Below are 18,547 nucleotides of genomic sequence, written 5' to 3'. Positions count from 1 at the left end.
CCCTGTCAAAGAAGAAAATTAGTTTGGTTTGGCATGATTTGTTTTTGAGAAATCCATGATGGCCATTCCTTATAGTCCCATTATCCCCCACGCACTTACAAACAGATGTTCCAATATCTTTCCAGGTATCAAAGTTAGGCTGACTGGTCTACAATTCCCTGGATCCTCTCTGTTCCTCTTTTTAAAGATAGATACTATGTTTCCTGTTCTTCAGTCCTCTGGGACCTCACCTGTCCTCCATGAGTTCTCAAACATAAATGCTAATGGTTCCAAGATTGCTTCAGCTAGTTCCTTAAGTATCCTGGCATGAATTTCATCAAGCCCCGCTAACTTTAATGCATCTAACTTTTCTAAATATTCTTTAACCTGTTCTTCCCCTATTTTGGCTTGCATTTCTTCTCCCTTCAGCATATTCTATAGCAATACTAAGGGCCAGATTCATTCTCCAGTTTCTCTCAGGAAAAATAAAAAAAAACCCAAAACCACACACACAGAAATGGAACCCAGGCTACAGGCTCCTAATAACAAGAAGTCCACACAGAAGGGTTGTGGCACAAGACACATGAATGCTGCTCTACAGGGGGACTTGTGGCCAACCAGCTTTTTCCCCTACAGGACAGAGCACCCCGAAGATGCACCAATCCAATTTACTCCGTGGGCAGGGTGTGGAATGCCTATTTCCTCCTTCTACCACTCTAGCTCCTGATGCTGCTGCAGCCCTAATGGATACATAGCCTCCCCGCTTCTGAGGTCAAAGCACAGTAGACTACTCAGAGGAAATAGTTTCTCTGTGGAGCTGGTGCATCACCTATCAACAGTAACTTTTAAGACTTACTCAAAGCCTGGCTGAATATTTATATTATTCATGCAGTAGAGTGTTAAATACCTATATTGTTTCCTTATATTGAGCCCTTCAAATATACTGTTATGCTGCTTCAATTTTAATTCTTATGAAGAATGTACAGAAAAACATCATCTCACCTCCTGTTGGTCCTCCTGATTGCATCCCAATAAAACATAGACAAGAATGTGTGGAAGAAGGTAGATCGTCACTTTAAAGTCATTCTTCATCATAATACTACAGCAGCTGAAAACTTTGCTGGCAAGATCATGTCGCACCTGTAACAAAAACTGTATTTTTCAGGAAGAGTGGTTTTTGTAGGTAAAACGTATGTGGCTAGCAGAATTGTTGGAAGTCTTAGACAAAGTATAAAAATACAGTTCTTGTTACTGCTGAAGATAAATTATCCCATCCAATTTATTGATACTCTCAGTCCAACGAACCATAGACAGATCATCAGACTTATACAAGCACAAGTGAGGGACTATCATATGTGGGAGCTATGGATATAGGGAGGGAAATACATCAGCATTGCTACTGTGCTGAATGTTTTCAGGATTGGCACACTAGTATTAGCGTGCCATTGTGGAGTTGTGTCTACAAAGAGTTTCTGGAGAGCAGGACTCTTCACGCAGCCACAAGTAGAACCCCCTCCTCCATCCTACAAAGATGCCAAGGGAAGGGAGATATAGATCTATTCTTCTGTCAGAAAGCAGAAAAAGCCACTGTAGCTGTAGTTAGGGTGGCTCCCTTTTAAAAACAAAGTTTTGTAAGTATCACCTACATATGATGACATGGGTGTGGGTGGTAAAAGAAGGACAACATAGATGGTTTCTATGTGCTGGGATTGTGCAACTACAGGGATACGAAAAAGGTGACAGGCTTCCTTCCCTACATTTCTGAGAAGGAGATTTGAGGTTTATATCTTACCTCAGAAACACTTGAGATATTAGTGCTCCTGGCAACTAATAACGTATTTAACATTTCTAGTTTTCTAAAATCTACAGAGAGGTGTTAAGATCTTGTTAAAGCCAAAAGCTTGAAAGAATCTTAACTATGGTGATGCCAATATGCCTCCACAACAAGTGACAGATCTAGCAACAAAAAAATTCATATTATACATAAGGACTGTGGATGGGGACTTGGGTGTGCCTTGGTGATACAGAAAGTGCTGTAATTAGTGCTAAAATCATGCCTGTAATCAAAAAGGCTAATCCCTCAAAGGGCTAAGTATCCTTAGCCTCTACTAAAACAACAAGGAGTCCTTGTGGCACCTTAGAGGCTAACAAATTTATTTGGGCATAAGCATTCGTGGGCTAAAACCCACTTCATCAGATGCATGGAGTGAAAAATACAGTAAGCAGTATACATATTACAGCACATTGAAAGATGGAAGTTGCCTTACCAAGTGGGGAGTCAGTGCTAACAAGGCCAATTCAATTAAGGTGGAAGCAGCCTATTCTCAACAGTTGACAAGAAGGGGTGAATATCAGAGTAAAAATTACTTTTGTAGTGCTAACGAGGCCAATGCAATCAAGGTGGACGTCGCCCATTCCCAACAGTTGACAAGAAGGTGTGAGTATCAGCAGAAGGAAAATTACTTTTTGTAGTGACCCTCTGCTGATACTCATACCTTCTCGTCAACTGTTGGGAATTGTCGACGTCCACCTTGATTGCATTGGCCTCGTTAGCACTGACCCCCACTTGGTAAGGCAACTCCCATCTTTTCATGTGCTGTAATATATATACACTGCGTACTGTATTTTTCACTCTATGCATCTGATTAAGTGGGTTTTAGCTTATGAAAGCTTATGCCCAAATAAATTTGTTAGTCTCTAAGGTGCCACAAGGACTCCTCATTGTTTCTGTTGATACAGACTAAAAGGGCTGCCACTCTTATCCTCTACTGATTGCAATGGAAGTTAAGCGCACTAATTATCTCATCTAATTGGGCCTAAGTGAGGTTTTTGCCCATAGCTTTTCCTCATTTCTTTAACAGACAGAATTTGATTAAGACTAAATATACTCCACACACATATTAGTATACTAGCTCACCAGTTATCTTTTCATTCAAATACATAAAGCACACTCATAGCAATTACCTTTGTTATAAGATAACCTGCCCAGGTTGCTGACCATTCTGCAAAATTGTTGCCTAATTTGCTTAAGTAAATTGGCTTCTTCATCTTAGACCAGTTTACAGCCTTCTGGTAACTCTTGTATCTGTAATTTTAAAATCCAAATTTAGTAAACAGGTATTGTTTTCCTATGTGGAAGAAAGGATACAATCCACAAGTAACCAGGAAAGAGAGTTGAAGTTAGCTTCTATGTTTTCATAAGGATCAAAAAATCTCTAGCATACAGTATCTAAAAAGGCTTGAATCCTATTGGAGTCCATACTTGTACTTTAATGAAAAACAGAGATAGGGATGATTTCATAGCAATTTTTAAAATCTCACTTTGGAGGACAAACTGCCAGGCCTGAATGTGTTATCTGTGCACAGAATATTTTCCTTTGTGATTTGCAAGTCACTGAAGGATTTAAATATTCAAGTGAGAGACAAGTCAGCATTATGCAGAAAGAATAGGGCGAGATTTGAGTTTTATACCTATGCACATTGCTTCCAGGGAGGTTAGCAAGAGTGGCATGCACATAAACAAAACCTAATTATTGCTAACTTGGAGAAAGATTTATTTTAAAAGCTGTACTCCAAAGATTTATTTAAATGACACATACCGTGTATTTAAGTGAGGCTCCAGTATTTCCTGAACATGCTCAGGAAACCTCCTCCAAAGCCTGGAGCCTGGACAGTCAGTGTTTGTCTCTCTACAGTCATAGATGGATAGTAATTCCTAAAAATGTATTAACAGAAATACCATCTTTTAGAACGGCAAATTACTCAGAATTCTAGTAGCCATATGGGATTGAGGAGTTAAAAACTCCTACAGTTTCCTGAATCACATACTAAGCCCACCAATATTTTAAGTGAAATATCAGAAAGATCAAATATATAAATATGTTCCTTTAAAATGTTTGTTGAACAGATTCTGCATTTCAGTGTAACAAAGAAAAAACTCAATAATAAAAACAGATGATCTAACAAACATGCTGCCTTACCTGAATAGCATACGCTGCAGAATCTTGAGCACGGACATTATCAGCATAAGCCATGAATGCTCTGGTTAGTTCCATTAATAATCCATGGCCAAAATTTGGATCCTCCACTCCAGCCTCAGTGACAAACAAAAGATCAAATTTATTTAACAGGCTGGCTACTGTCTCAAGAAAGAACTTTAGTCTATTACTTTGGTTTCAAGTTGGGTTTAGATGAGAAAGGAGGCTGATGTTTGATGACATCTGGCCCACAATTCACATTCACTTTCAAAGGGAACTGGGGGGCCTAACTCACTTAGACCCTTTAGAAAATCCGGATCTGAAGGGAAAAAAGCTCTACGCAATACACAGTGAGAGAATAAATTTTTCAGTTTCTGGGGAAATGGATTGAAAATTAGTTGCTGAATTGTCTTCATCTCAAACTGTACACATCACAAGACTACCACAATACTGACAGACTTGCAAGTCTCTATGAAATAGCCTCAGGTTTGGAATAGCAAACATATTCAGGACTGAGGTACTTTGAGAGTTTTGGTGACTATTGCCCACACCATGATTAAATCAAGCCAGTACTATTAGTCCTTCACTTCCATGAGGAGTACATTCACTTTCAATTCATGGTCAAATCCTGAAAGGTGCAGAGCATCTACTGAGCTTTTGCCACACCCAATGATTTCAGCACCTCTTAGGGTTTAGTCCTAAATGAAGTGCTTGAACAATTCCTCACTAATGGAATTAGTTATTACAAAATCACTATAAAATATAGCACAAATCGAAATCTTTACTCATGGAAGTGAGTGACTGACAAAGAAAGTGTCTGCTGTCCATATTTGAGATAATATTTCTGTACAAGTAACTTGCAAAATAGCTGTCTGCACTGTTTAGCTCTAGATAGTGCCAGGAGCTTAATTTTCAGGAAATTTCTCCACCCACAAATTTTATAATGAAGACATTCATATTTAAAAAAAAAAAACCCATACACTCCCTGTCATTCTACTTCCATTAAACCACATTATTGATTTTAATGTTCATCACATTTTCCACTGGTCTCATATTTAGACATAAATTTTACAAAATGGTGCCTAGGGACTGAGCCTCATGACTCCAATTAAGGTTACCCAGAGCTGCACAGCTGTGTCCCTGCATAATACTTTATAAATGCATCCTTCAGAGTTGACATTGCTCTGAAGCATAACAGTTTTCTGACACTCAGAAATGTTTATATGTACAATGAAACACCAGCGTTATGTCACTGATTTGAAAAAGTATCCGAGTTTTGTTTTTAATTGAATTATAAACTGATTTAGTCTCTCAAGAACTCTATTTTAAATGTCTTAACAGAGCATTTTGTGGAACCACCAGGGACGAGTATTGAGATTCACCTACCTTAAGTCAATTAACAGCTTTTAATAAAACTTGATGCTTTCAATTTGTGCCATTCTGCAACATTTCACTACCCAACCAACTATTTAATTCAACACAACATTTCTCTTCTGACTGCAGTTTCAAAAGTTCACAGTATCATATTATAGAAACTCCAATGTAATGCTCCTTACCACAAATGTAAAATTGTTTCCTTGGGTTTCACTTGTTGAAAAGTCCAGTCTACCTGGATCTATGGCTCCCAGCTCACCTAAACATTCTCCACATAGCAGTCGGGCATGAGAGTTTGCATCCTGACAGCCAATTAAAAGTACAGTTACCAACTGGGAGATGACTGGCTCCACAGTTTCACTGTCTGTTGCATATTTTATCAATTTTTCCTAAGAAATTGAAAGAGGAAAAAAAAAAGAAAACAGATAATCAATTATAAGTGTGGATATAGCAAAGTTTACCTTATGGGGAAACAACAGTAAAAGATAATCTTTCCTTCATATTTCACCATTCCATAACCCTTTGTCATCTCCTGCCTGTCTTGTTTAATCTATGGCTCAATTCTTGCATCGTCTACGTGCAATGCTTACTCACATCAGAAGTAAATGGTAGTACTCATGTGACTAAGAGACACAGGATCTGTCCCCCAGTTTGTCTCCTACTCATTATCTATAAAGAATTGCACACTTCTATGGTACTGTAGAAACAAAAATTTGATTTGTGGGGGCTAGGACATGGCACGAGGCCCAATGCCTTTTTGTAAAGCCTGGCTCCAATTCATTAAACAAAACAGATACTGTCCCACACATTACTTTAAACCTTATTCTTATCTATTTAATTTTGTTAAATAACTTGTTAACCACACAACTGCACATAATTACAGGAATGATTTGTCCTAATGAGAAATAACACAGCCCAATATTCCACCACAAAAGAGAGCTAATCTGACAGCCATTTATTAATGTATCAACACAACAAAAGTCATAACACATAAGGACAACTTACAATCTCTTATCTGGCTTCATAAATTAGAGGAAATGCCTTGATATTACTCATGCCCATTTGTAAATAGCTCTGGCATTAGTGAGTATATATGAAAATACATTCTCTCATCCATCAACCACTTTGTAACTGTACTTGTGCACAATATGGTTGAGTTAGAAAATGCAGCAAAGGGCTGAAGTGTTAAATGCCTTTTTTGCTTAAGTTGCCACCAAAAAGGTTTGTAGTAAACGAATGACAAACATAAAACAGGTAGGATCTGAAGCTAAAATAGGGAAATAACAAGTTAAGAATTACTTAAGGCAGGGGTTCTCAACATTTTTCTTTCTGAGGCCCCCCCTAACATGCTATAAAAACTCCACAGCCCAACTGCGCCACAACTGTCTTTCTGCATATAAAACCAAGGCTGGCATTCAGGGGTAGCAAGCAGGGCAAGGGCTGACTTAAGTTATGGCAGTGGTTTGCACTAGAAAATTAGGTTGTCTTAACTAGATCACTTGGGGCTTGAAAATGCACATCCCAGAGCAGCGTAGTTAAGCTGGCTGAAGTCCCTGTGTAGACAGTGCTAGGTTGATGGAAGAATTCTTCCATCAACTTAGCTACCACCTCTCAGGGAGGTGGATTGCCTATGCCAACAGGAGAACCCCTCCTGTCAGCCTAGGGAGTGTCTACACTGAAGCACTCTTGTGGCACAGCTGCAGCCGCGCTGTTGTAGCGCTGAAGTATAGACATTCCTTATGCTGATGGGAGGGGTTCTCCTATCACTGTAGTAAATTCACCTCCCCAGAGGGGGTAGCTAGGTTAACGGAAGAAGTCTTCCATCAGTCTAACACTGCTTACATTAGGACATATGTTGGCTTAGCTACATTGCTCAGTGGACATAGCTAAATCCATTAAAGTTTCTAATGTAGATCAGCAATTAGTCAAGTTAGAGGTCTTTAAGTTGGCAGGGGCTGATGAAATACATCCTAGAATACTCAAGGAACAGGTTGAGCCATTAGTGATTATCTTTGAGAATTCATGGAGGACAGGAGAGATCCCAGAAGACTGGAAAAGGGCAAATATCTATAAAAAGGGAGGAAAGGACAACCCATGGAATTACAGACCAGTCAGCTTAACTCTCATACCCAAAAACGGAGAGAATAATCAAACATTCGATTTGTAAGCACCTAGAAGGTAAGGTGATAAGTAACAGCTAACATGAATTTGTCAAGAACAAATCATGTCAAACCAAGCTAATACCATTTTTTGACAGGGTAACAAGCCTTGTGGACGGAGGAAAGCAGCAGATGTGATATATCTTGACATTAGTAAGGTTTTTGATACTGTCTCACATGACCTTTTCACAAGCAAACTAGGGAAATATAGCCTAGAGAAACCTATTATAAGGTGGGTGCACAACTGGTTGGAAAAATATACTCAGAGTAGTTACCAATTGCTTACAGTCAAGCTGGAAGGGCATATAGAATAGGGTCCCGCAGTGATCCGTCCTGGGTCAAGTTCTATTCAGTATCTTCATAAATGATTTGGATAATGGCATAGAGAGTACATTTAGTTTGTGGACAATACCAAGCTGTTAAGAGTACGCGAGTGCTTTGCAGGACAAAATTAGAATTCAAAATGATCTGGATAAGTCAAATGTTGGACACTACTTGAGCCCTGGACTGACCGTTGACTAGCCAGTCGTCTAGATAAGGGTAGACTTACACCCCTAACCTCCTCAGAAAAGCCGTCACTTCCGCCATACATTTTCTGAACACCTGCAGAGCTGCAGACAGGCCGAATGGGAGGACCATGAGTTGGTGGTGTCATGGTTCCCTGTGAATCTGAAGAACTTTCTGTGTCCTTGATAAAGCAATACATGAAAATAAGCATCTCTTAAATCGAGGGCGGCATACCAGTCTCTGGGATCCAGTGAGGGGATAATGGATGCCAACGTGACCATGCGGAACTTTATTTTCTTGAGATAGTTGTTTAGTTGATGCAGGTCTAAAATCAGTCTGAGACCTCCCTTGGCTTTTGGGATTAGGAAATAATGGGATGAGATCCCCTTCCCTCTTACATTCTGCAGAACCTCTTCCATGGCTCTCACATGAAGGAGAGATTAAACCTCCTGGACCAGAAGCTTTTGTGAGAGGGGTCCCTGAGGAGGCATGGGGAGGGAGGCTAAGAAGGAAGGGTAGAAATAAAATGGAGGGTGTATCCACTTCCATCGTGCCCAATGGTCCGTGGTGATATGACCACGCACTGAGGAAAAGGAAAAGGCAGTTTGTAAGTAAAGGAGAAACGGGATCTGGCATCACAGAAACTGGAATGGCGTCCCTGAGTGTCCCACTAAAACGCCTACTTAGAACCCCCTGGATGTCTGGGTGGGGCAGGCATTGACGTTGAAGTAGAAGGGGGCGGTGGCCTACGCCTTAAACCCCTGCTTCTCTTTCTCTGCAGATCCTGATGGGCAGCTGGGACAGAGTAGTGGAGGGACTGTTGAGGCCTGTAGTGCTTCCTTGAAGGAGCTAGGGTGTACAAACCAAGGGACTTAAGAGTCACTCTCAAGTCTTTTAGATCATGAAGCTTTACATCAGTCTGTTCTGAAAAAAGTGAAGCTCCTTCGAAAGGCAGGTCCTGAAGTATCTGCTGGACATCCTGCAGGAGTCCTGAGGACTGTACCCATAAACTCCTGCACATGGCAACTGCTGAAACCATGGACCTGACTGCTGAGTCAGCCGCCTCCAAAGCAGCTTGTAAAGAAGCCTTCATCAGATTTTTTTCTCATTGACTAGTGAGGAGAACTCTTGCCTAGTCTCTTGTGGAAGTCCTTGAATTTCTGCATAGAGTCCCACATATCAAAATCATACCTGCCCAGCAGCGCCTGCTAGTTTGCAATTCTGAGTTGTAACCCGCCTGGTAGAATAAGCTTTCCTACCAAACAAGTATAATTTCTATGAGTCTTTTGATTTTGGGGTTGCACCCTAACGACTCTGTCTCTCTCTCTTTCATTGGCAGCGGATACCACCAGGGATTGTGGGAGGGAAGGGGGGGAGGGGAAGAGATAAGTGTAAAGAAACTCATAACCCTGGGTGGAAACAAAGTATTTTCATTCAGCCCTTTTTGAAGCGAGGGGGAGGGATGCAGAGATCTGCTGCAAGGTCTTAACAGGGTCCATAATGGCCTCACTGAAAGGCAGGGCTACTTTTGAAGGGCCTGCTGCAGCTATAATGTCAACTAAGCTATGGGAGGATTCTTCCACTACCTCCACCTACATGCCCAGATTTAAGGCCACCCTCTTCAACAACTCTTGGGGAGCTTTATAGTCATCCGAGGGAGGCAACATAACCACTCCTGAGAGTTCCTCGTCCAGAGAAGAGGAGGCGGCCAGCATTGGCCATGGAAGCTCTTCCTTTCTTTTTGCATCAGCTAGATTTCGTTGAGCTGTCTCTTGTTGTTCAGTACTGGACTCGGTACCAGAATCCAGATCACATGCTGCTCAATGGGACAATGCCACCTTCTTTCCGAGGCTACCAAATAGAAGCATCTAGAATAAACCTTGGAAACTGGAGGAAAACCCCACAGATTCCAAAAGGGCCAGTGGACCAGTCTAGGTCCCCAGTGAGCTCCTGGCCAACCACTCGATGGTACTCCTGTGCCCGGGACCATAAACAAGTGGAAATGCCTGGAAGAGTGGGAGAGCAGCTCTTTGGATGGAAGGAGTAAAACCCAATCTCCAATTCAGAACATGATGAGTCTCTGTCCGGTGACCACGGTGGTGCTACTCTGACCGCTGCTAGAGTCCAGTGCCATGGTGGAGATGTCCACACTGTGGCAAGCATAACCAGTTTCCTTTTTGATGGTATAGAAGGGCACAGTACCGAACTATGGAAGGATACAGCGGGTTCCCTCCTGTCCACCAGCACCAATAACATCGACTCCTGTATTGTCCGCAATACCAATACTGACAGCTAGAGGAAGTCTCTGGCAGCAGCAAACGCCTCCAGTGTGGTCGGTATTGAGACAGCATTAGTACCTCGCTGTGCTGCAGATGTAGACAGCTCTTCCTGTACCAGATTTGACAGTGTCTGCATAGGTGCCAGCATCAACGGTGACAACTTATGTAGTAGAAAAGTGTTTTGCCTGAGATCAAGCTCTACTCTGATCCTCATGCCTGGCAGTCTTTGGTGCCAGGGATCAGCCCTTTCGGCCAGCTGTTTCTTATGCCTTTTTCTAGGCACTGTGGACAGTGATTGGTGCTGGGACTCTGGTACAGTAGGAGGAGCACTCCTTACCAAGGCTTGGTGTCAACTCTGACCGGCCTGACTCCAATGGAGGTCTCAGTGCTGCTGCCATGAGGAGGTATGGCCTTTCAAGCCTTCTTTGTGCAAGGCTTAAAGTCCTTGCAGATTTGGCAATGGTCCTCAATATGAGCTTCTCCCAGGCACTTTAAGCAGCTTGAGTGCAGGTTGCTCAGGGGCACAGTCTTGTGGCAGAAGGCACAATGCTTAAAGCCCAGTGACCAAGGCATGCCTTGGCACCAGGGAATGGACAAGAACTCTGCAAAACCCTGACATTACAGAACTTCACTAAAATGAGCTAAAACTGACTATAACTAACTGTATTCAGAAAGGTTTCAGAGTAACAGCCGTGTTAGTCTGTATTCGCAAAAAGAAAAGGAGTACTTGTGGCACCTTAGAGACTAACCAATTTATTTGAGCATGAGCTTTCGTGAGCTACAGCTCACTTCATCGGATGTATCCGATGAAGTGAGCTGTAGCTCACGAAAGCTCATGCTCAAATAAATTGGTTAGTCTCTAAGGTGCCACAAGTACTCCTTTTCTTTTTGTATTCAGAAAGAGGATGACAACTACCACTGAAAGATCCTTACTTTTACAAGCTAGCAGTTCCAGCGACCGTAACAGGCAGTAAAAAGGAACTGAGAGGTCGTAGGTGCTTTATCCAACACATGGCAGCAAAGGATGGTCTAGCCGTTTCTATGGGTACCACTGAGGGAAAAATTTCTGACGGCTGTGCTCAGGGCATGCACACACCTAGAATGGGGATGCACATGTAAAATCACTTGAAGAAAATTGGGTTTGTTTAGATGAAGGAGAAGACTGAGGAGTGCGGGGACATGATAACAGTTTTCAAGTATCTAAAAAGCTGTTATAAAAAGAGGAGGATGATAAAATTGTTGTCCTTAACCATTGAGGACAGGACAAGAAGTAATGTGCTAAAATTGCAGGAAGGGGGATTTAGGTTACACATTAGGAAAAGTTTCCCAGCTGTAAGGGTAGTTAAGCACTAGAACAAATTACCTAGGGAATGTTATACCAATAAAATAAAAACCAGCAGGATCTTATTAAAGGGAAAAAGGCAAAATACCACATTTATTGTGAATACAGAAAGAATCACAGTAAGCAGTTAGTTATAGCTATAACATTCCATTCAATCTCATATTTATTCACACATTCATTCATACAAACACACACACACACACACACAGGTTCTGCAAGGTTGTTATCATAGTTACCAGCCTTAGAGTTGCTCATGCCAAGCCACTGGCCAGGTGGCCTGGACATGAGGAGGGAGCAGGGCCTTGTCAGATGCTCATCTGATGCTCCTGGAAGTTGGTTTGCAGAATCAGACCCCAAAGTTCTCACTTTTTAGAGTCTATTTTTATAGGAATTTCTTCCTATCCCAGTCTATGGGAATTGCTTCATCATGCTGCTGCTGAATCAATCAGCAGATAGCACGTTCCTGACGGCTCCGTGCTGCTAGATGTTATCTTGTTCTTTGGTTCTCCCATTCTTGAGGCTGTTGGGTGGATTCTAGTCTGCCCTCCGGGGGTCCTCTGGTTATTTCCACTTGACGCCTTCTTCAGCCGATGGACACTGGATTCTTAGGCTGGCACCTCCCTGATCATTCAGTTATTATCCACACCAAGCATCCATCCACATACATCCTCTATCTCTATTTTAATCACAATTGTTAATACAACAAAAGGGCGGGGAGTCTCTGGGTGCTGTTTCTGTTAGAGTATTGCTTTGAGTCTCTCTCTCTGTGAATTGCTTTGAGAACAGACTCTGTCTTAGAATGTACTAACACAATTAGCAGCTTGCAAGTTTCACACAGAGGGAGAGAAACAGTACCGAAAACCAAGAGACCTCTTAATTAGTAATACCCTGGAATTTAAACTATGCAGAATCAAACTCATTTGTGATTTTAATACAGAACTTCTTTAATATGATCCAACAGGAAGTTGTGGAATCTCTGTCACTGGAGGCTTTTAAAACCATGGTAGACAAACACCTGTCAGGGATGGTCTAGATAATACTTAATCCTGTCTTAGCACAAGGGATGGGCTTGATGACCTATCAAGGCCCCTTTCAGTCCTACATTTCTATGGTTCTACAATAAGCTGAGGAGCAGACACCTTCATATTAGATTTTAAGAAAACTTTTTCTTACAGAAAAAATAAAATCTATTTGAGAGTCTGCAATTGATGCTGGTTGATGATGGATCTGTTAATGCAGCCTGCTAAACCAGGAAGTGCTTTAACAGAGAACAAAAAATAGCAGATTACTTTTCCCAGTGACAGTCCCATTACAAAATCCCTCTTCAGTTCTGGATTGACTTATTTCTTGCAATGATGGGCTAGCACCAGAAGAAGAGAATGTGTTTACTTCTGAACTGCTCATTCAGTTCTGATTCAGCAAGGATGCCACACAAAAAGTAGGGTTTGAAAACCCTGTTAAAAGAGAAAGTTAGATGGGAACCTACCACCTTACCCATTCTGAAGTCAAGGGACATCTATATGGGTAAACTGAGAACACAAAGCTACCTCATCTACTTTGCTGCTTATTGTAAGAGAAAACAGCATCCCAAGATAAAGGAAAATGATACTGTTGGTCCAGACAGTATCACAGTTCATCTTTAACTGCATTCATCGTAACAGCTTTTTATACCTGATTTCTATACAAGGTTTCCTTCAGACTGGTCAGTGCGTGGATACGAACATCTACATTCTCATGCTGAATAGCTTTCATGGATAGCTGAAGTGTTGTCTGCAGGTCAGTGCTTTTGGAGGACTCCTGAACAAAAATACACAGCATATAGCACAATGATTAACCACATCAGGAACATGGTTAAAATGCACCTCAAAAACATGAGAAAATACACATCAGCCACCTTTTAAAGTAGAAGTCTCCTAAACACATATCCATAGCCCATAATTTTTTGTTTGCTCACTGTGGGAGGAAAACATATTTAAATTAATTTTGTTCTCATAAAAGGTGTCATATTGACAGAAGGTTTTTAGTTTTATTTTCTTTCAATTTAGAACACTAAAGAGTTCCCATACACAGGCTCTGAGCATCCTGCCAAGAATATAACATTACCAAATGAAATACTATTTATTTTAACCAGCTCACTCCTCCTACCAGTCACTCTTCATACAAGTAGGTCTTCCCCTCTTCCTCCACCCTCCCATCCCCGCCCACCAACACACACACACACATCTTGTAATGCCTTTCCAAGGCGAGGCAAAAAAAACAGGCACTGCAGTGTGTCCTGCAAATAACAAATTTCGGCTATTTTGGATCAAGGGCAAAAAAGCAATGGTTTTCTTTATAGTATTCATCCTTATAAGATGATATATTATAGGGACCAGTTTAGGATTTCATATTCTGAAGTGGTAGTTTTTCTAACAGGATATTTATTGTTAAAAGCTAAGCTGGTAAGGAGTAATGCTTAGGAAGACTATTAAACAAAGCACATAAGATACAGGGAAGTCAAAAGTTAATATTTAGAAATATTAACTCTTACATTACACTCCCAGAGTAGTGTATCAATGAGAATCTGGCTCTATTGTGTGGTACACATTACCAAGTTTTCCTTTATCTGCGGAGGTAGGGAAGTATTATCTCCATTGTATAGCTGGGCAAGTAACTTAACTTCAGTTTCCCCAACATCATACAGAGAATTGTGGCAGAGCTAGGAACTGAATCCAGTAGTCTATTTCTGTTTCCAGTGTCCTGCACTGTCCAAAGGATAATGCTTCATTTCAATTAAGAAATTTACACATGCATATATCTAGATTTTTACCCTATTAACCTGCCATTTTGTGAACACACATTCTCTTCAAAGAGAAGCACAATGGTTGAGATTTTCAAAACAGTAAGGGATTTAGAGACATATTTTCCATTACATTAAAATTAAGGGAAAATGTGTGGGCTAAATCCCCTAGATTGCTTTGAAAATCTCACCTATAATATATTATCAGTATAACATACAATACTATATTGCCACACCTAGGTTTATATCATGAATTCTTTTGGTACATAAAAATATTAAAGCTGTACCTTTCTATATTCCTGAAGTACTATTTGAATTTCTTTCAGTTCAGGATGGTCAGGCAGAAAATATATTTCATGAAGAAAGTCTTGTACTGCATCTCTAATAATGTTTTTTTTTAAATAAATATTACAAAGATAAAGAAATTAGTACAAATTAGTACAGTGCTCTTTCTCCCTCCCATAATCAACTTGGTCTCTTAAAAAACAATTCTTTCCAACTGCGGGAGCATTTTAGCTCTCCATCCATCACTCAATCCCTCTCGAGGTACATCTGCACTGCAGCTGGGACCATGCTTCTCAGCTCGGGTAGACAGACACACAAGCTCTGCTTAAACTAGTGTGCTAAATATAGCTGTGTAGCCAGCGGTAGCACGGGTGGTGGCTCAGGCTAGCTGTTGAGTATGTACACAAAACAGCTAGGCGGGTATGTATTCAGGCAGCTAGTCTGAGATGCCATCTGTGCTACCCCAGACCACGCTGCTACTTTTAGAAAAATAGCTCAAGCAGAGCTAACGCTTGCCTGTCCACCCAAGTGGGGAAGCACACTCCCAGCTGCAGTGTAGATATACCCTCGGAGAGGTGCAGCTCTCCTCCTCCTCCTGGGAACGGGGAGAAGGGTGAGAATAATCTAGCTTTGTTTTGCTTCCCCTTCTGGGAAAACACACATAAAACATATCTACCCAATATAGCAAACCAATGTTCTCCAACGATTGCTTAACCTATAGTGCTTCCCGCAGCTCCCACTGGCTGGGAACGGCGAACCACAGCCACTGGGAGCTGCGAGCGGCCATGCAAATGTAAACAAAGGGTCTGGTGGCCTACCAGCAGATTACCCTGATGGGCTGCGTGCGGCCTGTGGGCCACACGTTGCCCACCACTGTTTTATAGGCAACATTTCAATTTTTTTCTGAAATACATTATGGCTAATTACTAGACTTGGGTCTATCAAGTTAGAGACCTGGATTCTATTCCCAGTTTGTATGACCTCTCAGTGGGATAGGAGGCCATTCTCAATAACATGGTTGTGAAGGGCACAGAATTATTAATATGTGTGACTGGAACAAACAAGTCTAGAACTCATGGTCCTTTGGTTCCCAGCCCAGTACATCTTCCCCTTAGTCCAAGGACAGTTTGATGGGGGAAACCAGCACTAACAGGGGTGACCGCCATTGTCATAGCATGCCATAGACAAAATGACAGAGGTAAGACAATGGGGCAGTGTATGTGCAGTAGTAATGGAATGATCATTGGCTTTTGGCAGCAAGCCAGGAACAAGCTGTATTAATAAATACACAGGCAGGAAAATGGAAATCTTTCAGCAGTTTGAAACGTGACTTCATGAAAATTTGTTAAGGCTTGGCCAACATAAAGACATCTCACAGGATCACCCCCTGCCAAATTTCAAAGTCTGCTGCAAGTTATGGAGGTGTTGGAACTCTTGAAAAACACCTTTCCACTACAAAAAAATCCTACCATTATTAGACAACTTTAATATAAGTGTTGCTACCACTCCCACTATCATACTTGAGCCACTAAGGCACATGGAAAATATCTCCAGTCACAATACCTGTTCTCAACTATGAGAAAATAAAATATTGCCCCAGTTTCTTTTGGCTGGACATGTATGAGGGGCAACAAAGCTACTATCACATGACTGAGTAGGGAGCCAAGGTAAGCATGATCCAGGCATCGAACAAAACAGTCCCACGATCTAAATGAAAAGGAAAAACAACAACAAAAAATAAATATTCTTTTCTGTATATGGGCATTTTAAATGAATCATGAGATGCAAACACTAAATATTTAAAATAATTTTCGTTTCATGAGCTATAGGTATACACCAGAACACTCATACACAGAATTTGAAATAAGTTGCTTTCTGAATACATTGTCAATTCACCTGCAGCATAACTCTGGAAAGTCATCCTTGTATCTTAAGCCTGTTCTCAGTGTAGTCATCATCTTCACTCTCACTGAACTGATATGTTTGGAACCCATAAGCTTCATTAAAGACATCAAACTGTTTAAGGCCTGAAAATAAGCAAAGCTCTCTTGAACAAAATAGATATTTGATAAATTAATTGTACAGTGAAATAAGAAATTAACTGTTAGATGTTAACTTTTGTCTACAAGTTGCAGCTGAAAGTTTTATACAAGAGTTTAGTTGTTAAATTGTTAATTTAATTAACATTAATTTGAAACTTTATGATCAAAATTAAAACCACACACCATTTTCTTTGAAACCATTAAAGCAACTTCCAAATTCCTATTGTACTTGTATACAATAGTGTCTTGATCAGCTGCAATAGCAAGGCTATTGAGTAAAGGGCTCTTTGACCTGAAGAGATTTTAATCACAATCAACTAGAATAGTATTTCAGTGAGTTGACTGTAAACGAAGGGCAGCCATCATGCAGAGAATTTGTATCTGAATGTGAAATCCAGTCTCATTTTAGTTACTCGGCTAATTATTAAGGACTTTCATTCACCACTATACTGCTTGTCTCATACTCCTATAACAGTTTTATCTTTAAGACTTCAGAACTTCCTTCAAGAACTTTTTGCTGCTCAAAGTAATATAGTAGTTGTCACCACCTTGATCATGGTTTTCTCAATGCTAAACACTGTAATTGTTGAGAGAAGATTTACTGCTGTCATCCCTCCTTGCCCAATAGTTTTCTAGGACTTGTGAGGGGGCACACCCTCCCTCTAGTAAGAGAAGGCTAACAAGCTCTTCTGGGCTCAGCCAGCACTAACCAGGCACACCCAGAAAGGTTTGCTCTGCCTGGAGAGAGAAAGCTTAAAAAGGCAAAGCCTGCCACAAGAAGGGATGATGACTAGGAAGAAGACTGCTGTACCTCAGAGACTGCAAGATATAGGGATAGATCAATATAGAAGAAGACAGTCACAGACTTTGCGACTCTTGAGATTGCATGGACCAGGTTTAAAGCAGGAGTGACCCAAAAGAAGGGGCTGGAGGCAGATCCTAACCCTGATTAAAGATGCTATACCTGCAGATAAGCCAAACTCCAAAGGGATGACAAAAAAGACTGCCTAAGAGACTGACCACCTTTGTCTCTTTTTTACTCTGATTACCCCTGTCTCAGGGGAGGGAGAGAGAAAAGAACCTTTTTGTTTGTTTTCTTTGGAGAATCCCCTGTGTGCCACAAACAGGGAAGGACTCTGTAAGCAAACCAAATCGTGGTCTGGTGGGGATTTGGCAGAGGTGGGGGGGGGTCCCCACCACAGGACACCAAAAAAGAACTGCAGCTAATGTTTCAAAACCTCCCATCCTCCAGTTTATTAAATTGCTGAGAATTCTACAAAGTACTAAAGGGAAATATTGACATATCAAATTTTCTGGAAGTCCACAATAATTCTGTAATCATGCCATTGTATAAGCATCACAATGAATTCTTCTCTCAAAGAAGAAAATAGTTTCCAACAATAAGAATATGAGCCATAAGCTTTCACCATTAGAGAGTTTACAGTCATTCTTCATGTAGTCTTTGGGGAACAATAACCAGACGACTAGCAAATTTCTATTATAAAAGAATGGGAATATAAATCCTTAAGTAAACATTCATTTTACTTTTTCCCTTTAAAACTTCAAACTTTGGATATGGTCATTCTCCTAAATGGTATAAACAGAACACAACATTTTTATTTTTACATTTCACAATATCCATGTAATCTTTCCATTAAACATTACCTTCTGTCAGCATGTGTAATAAATTCCCTTTATATAAAAAATGTTCTATTCGGAAAATAATGAATTTTCCCTTCACATTTTAAGAAGCAGGGAAAGAATCTTCCAAGCTCCCCAAATTTCACTCCCACCTCTCTAGAAGTCCTCAGGCTGGAGAATTGT

General features: G+C 40.8%; 1 protein-coding gene across 2 annotated transcripts in view; it reads right to left on the bottom strand.

Annotated features, from left to right (window-relative positions):
* ATR (ATR checkpoint kinase) overlaps positions 1-18,547 on the bottom strand; it is an 81,880-nt gene that overhangs the window by 37,462 nt on the left and 25,871 nt on the right. For both annotated transcript variants that reach the window (XM_084639312.1, XM_084639313.1), the window contains exons 18-26: positions 16,578-16,708; positions 16,245-16,388; positions 14,684-14,777; positions 13,289-13,414; positions 5,513-5,719; positions 3,960-4,073; positions 3,579-3,694; positions 2,944-3,064; positions 982-1,119 (exon numbers count right to left, since the gene is read on the bottom strand). In XM_084639312.1, coding sequence (XP_084495438.1) covers positions 982-1,119; positions 2,944-3,064; positions 3,579-3,694; positions 3,960-4,073; positions 5,513-5,719; positions 13,289-13,414; positions 14,684-14,777; positions 16,245-16,388; positions 16,578-16,708 — 1,191 coding nt within the window. The remainder of the gene's footprint in view (positions 1-981; positions 1,120-2,943; positions 3,065-3,578; positions 3,695-3,959; positions 4,074-5,512; positions 5,720-13,288; positions 13,415-14,683; positions 14,778-16,244; positions 16,389-16,577; positions 16,709-18,547) is intronic.

This window comes from Lepidochelys olivacea (genome assembly GCF_965140295.1).
Source record: "Lepidochelys olivacea isolate rLepOli2 genome assembly, chromosome: 9".
In the NCBI taxonomy this organism is placed as follows: Eukaryota; Metazoa; Chordata; order Testudines; family Cheloniidae; genus Lepidochelys; species Lepidochelys olivacea.
This window is presented reverse-complemented; position numbering and strand designations above follow the sequence as displayed.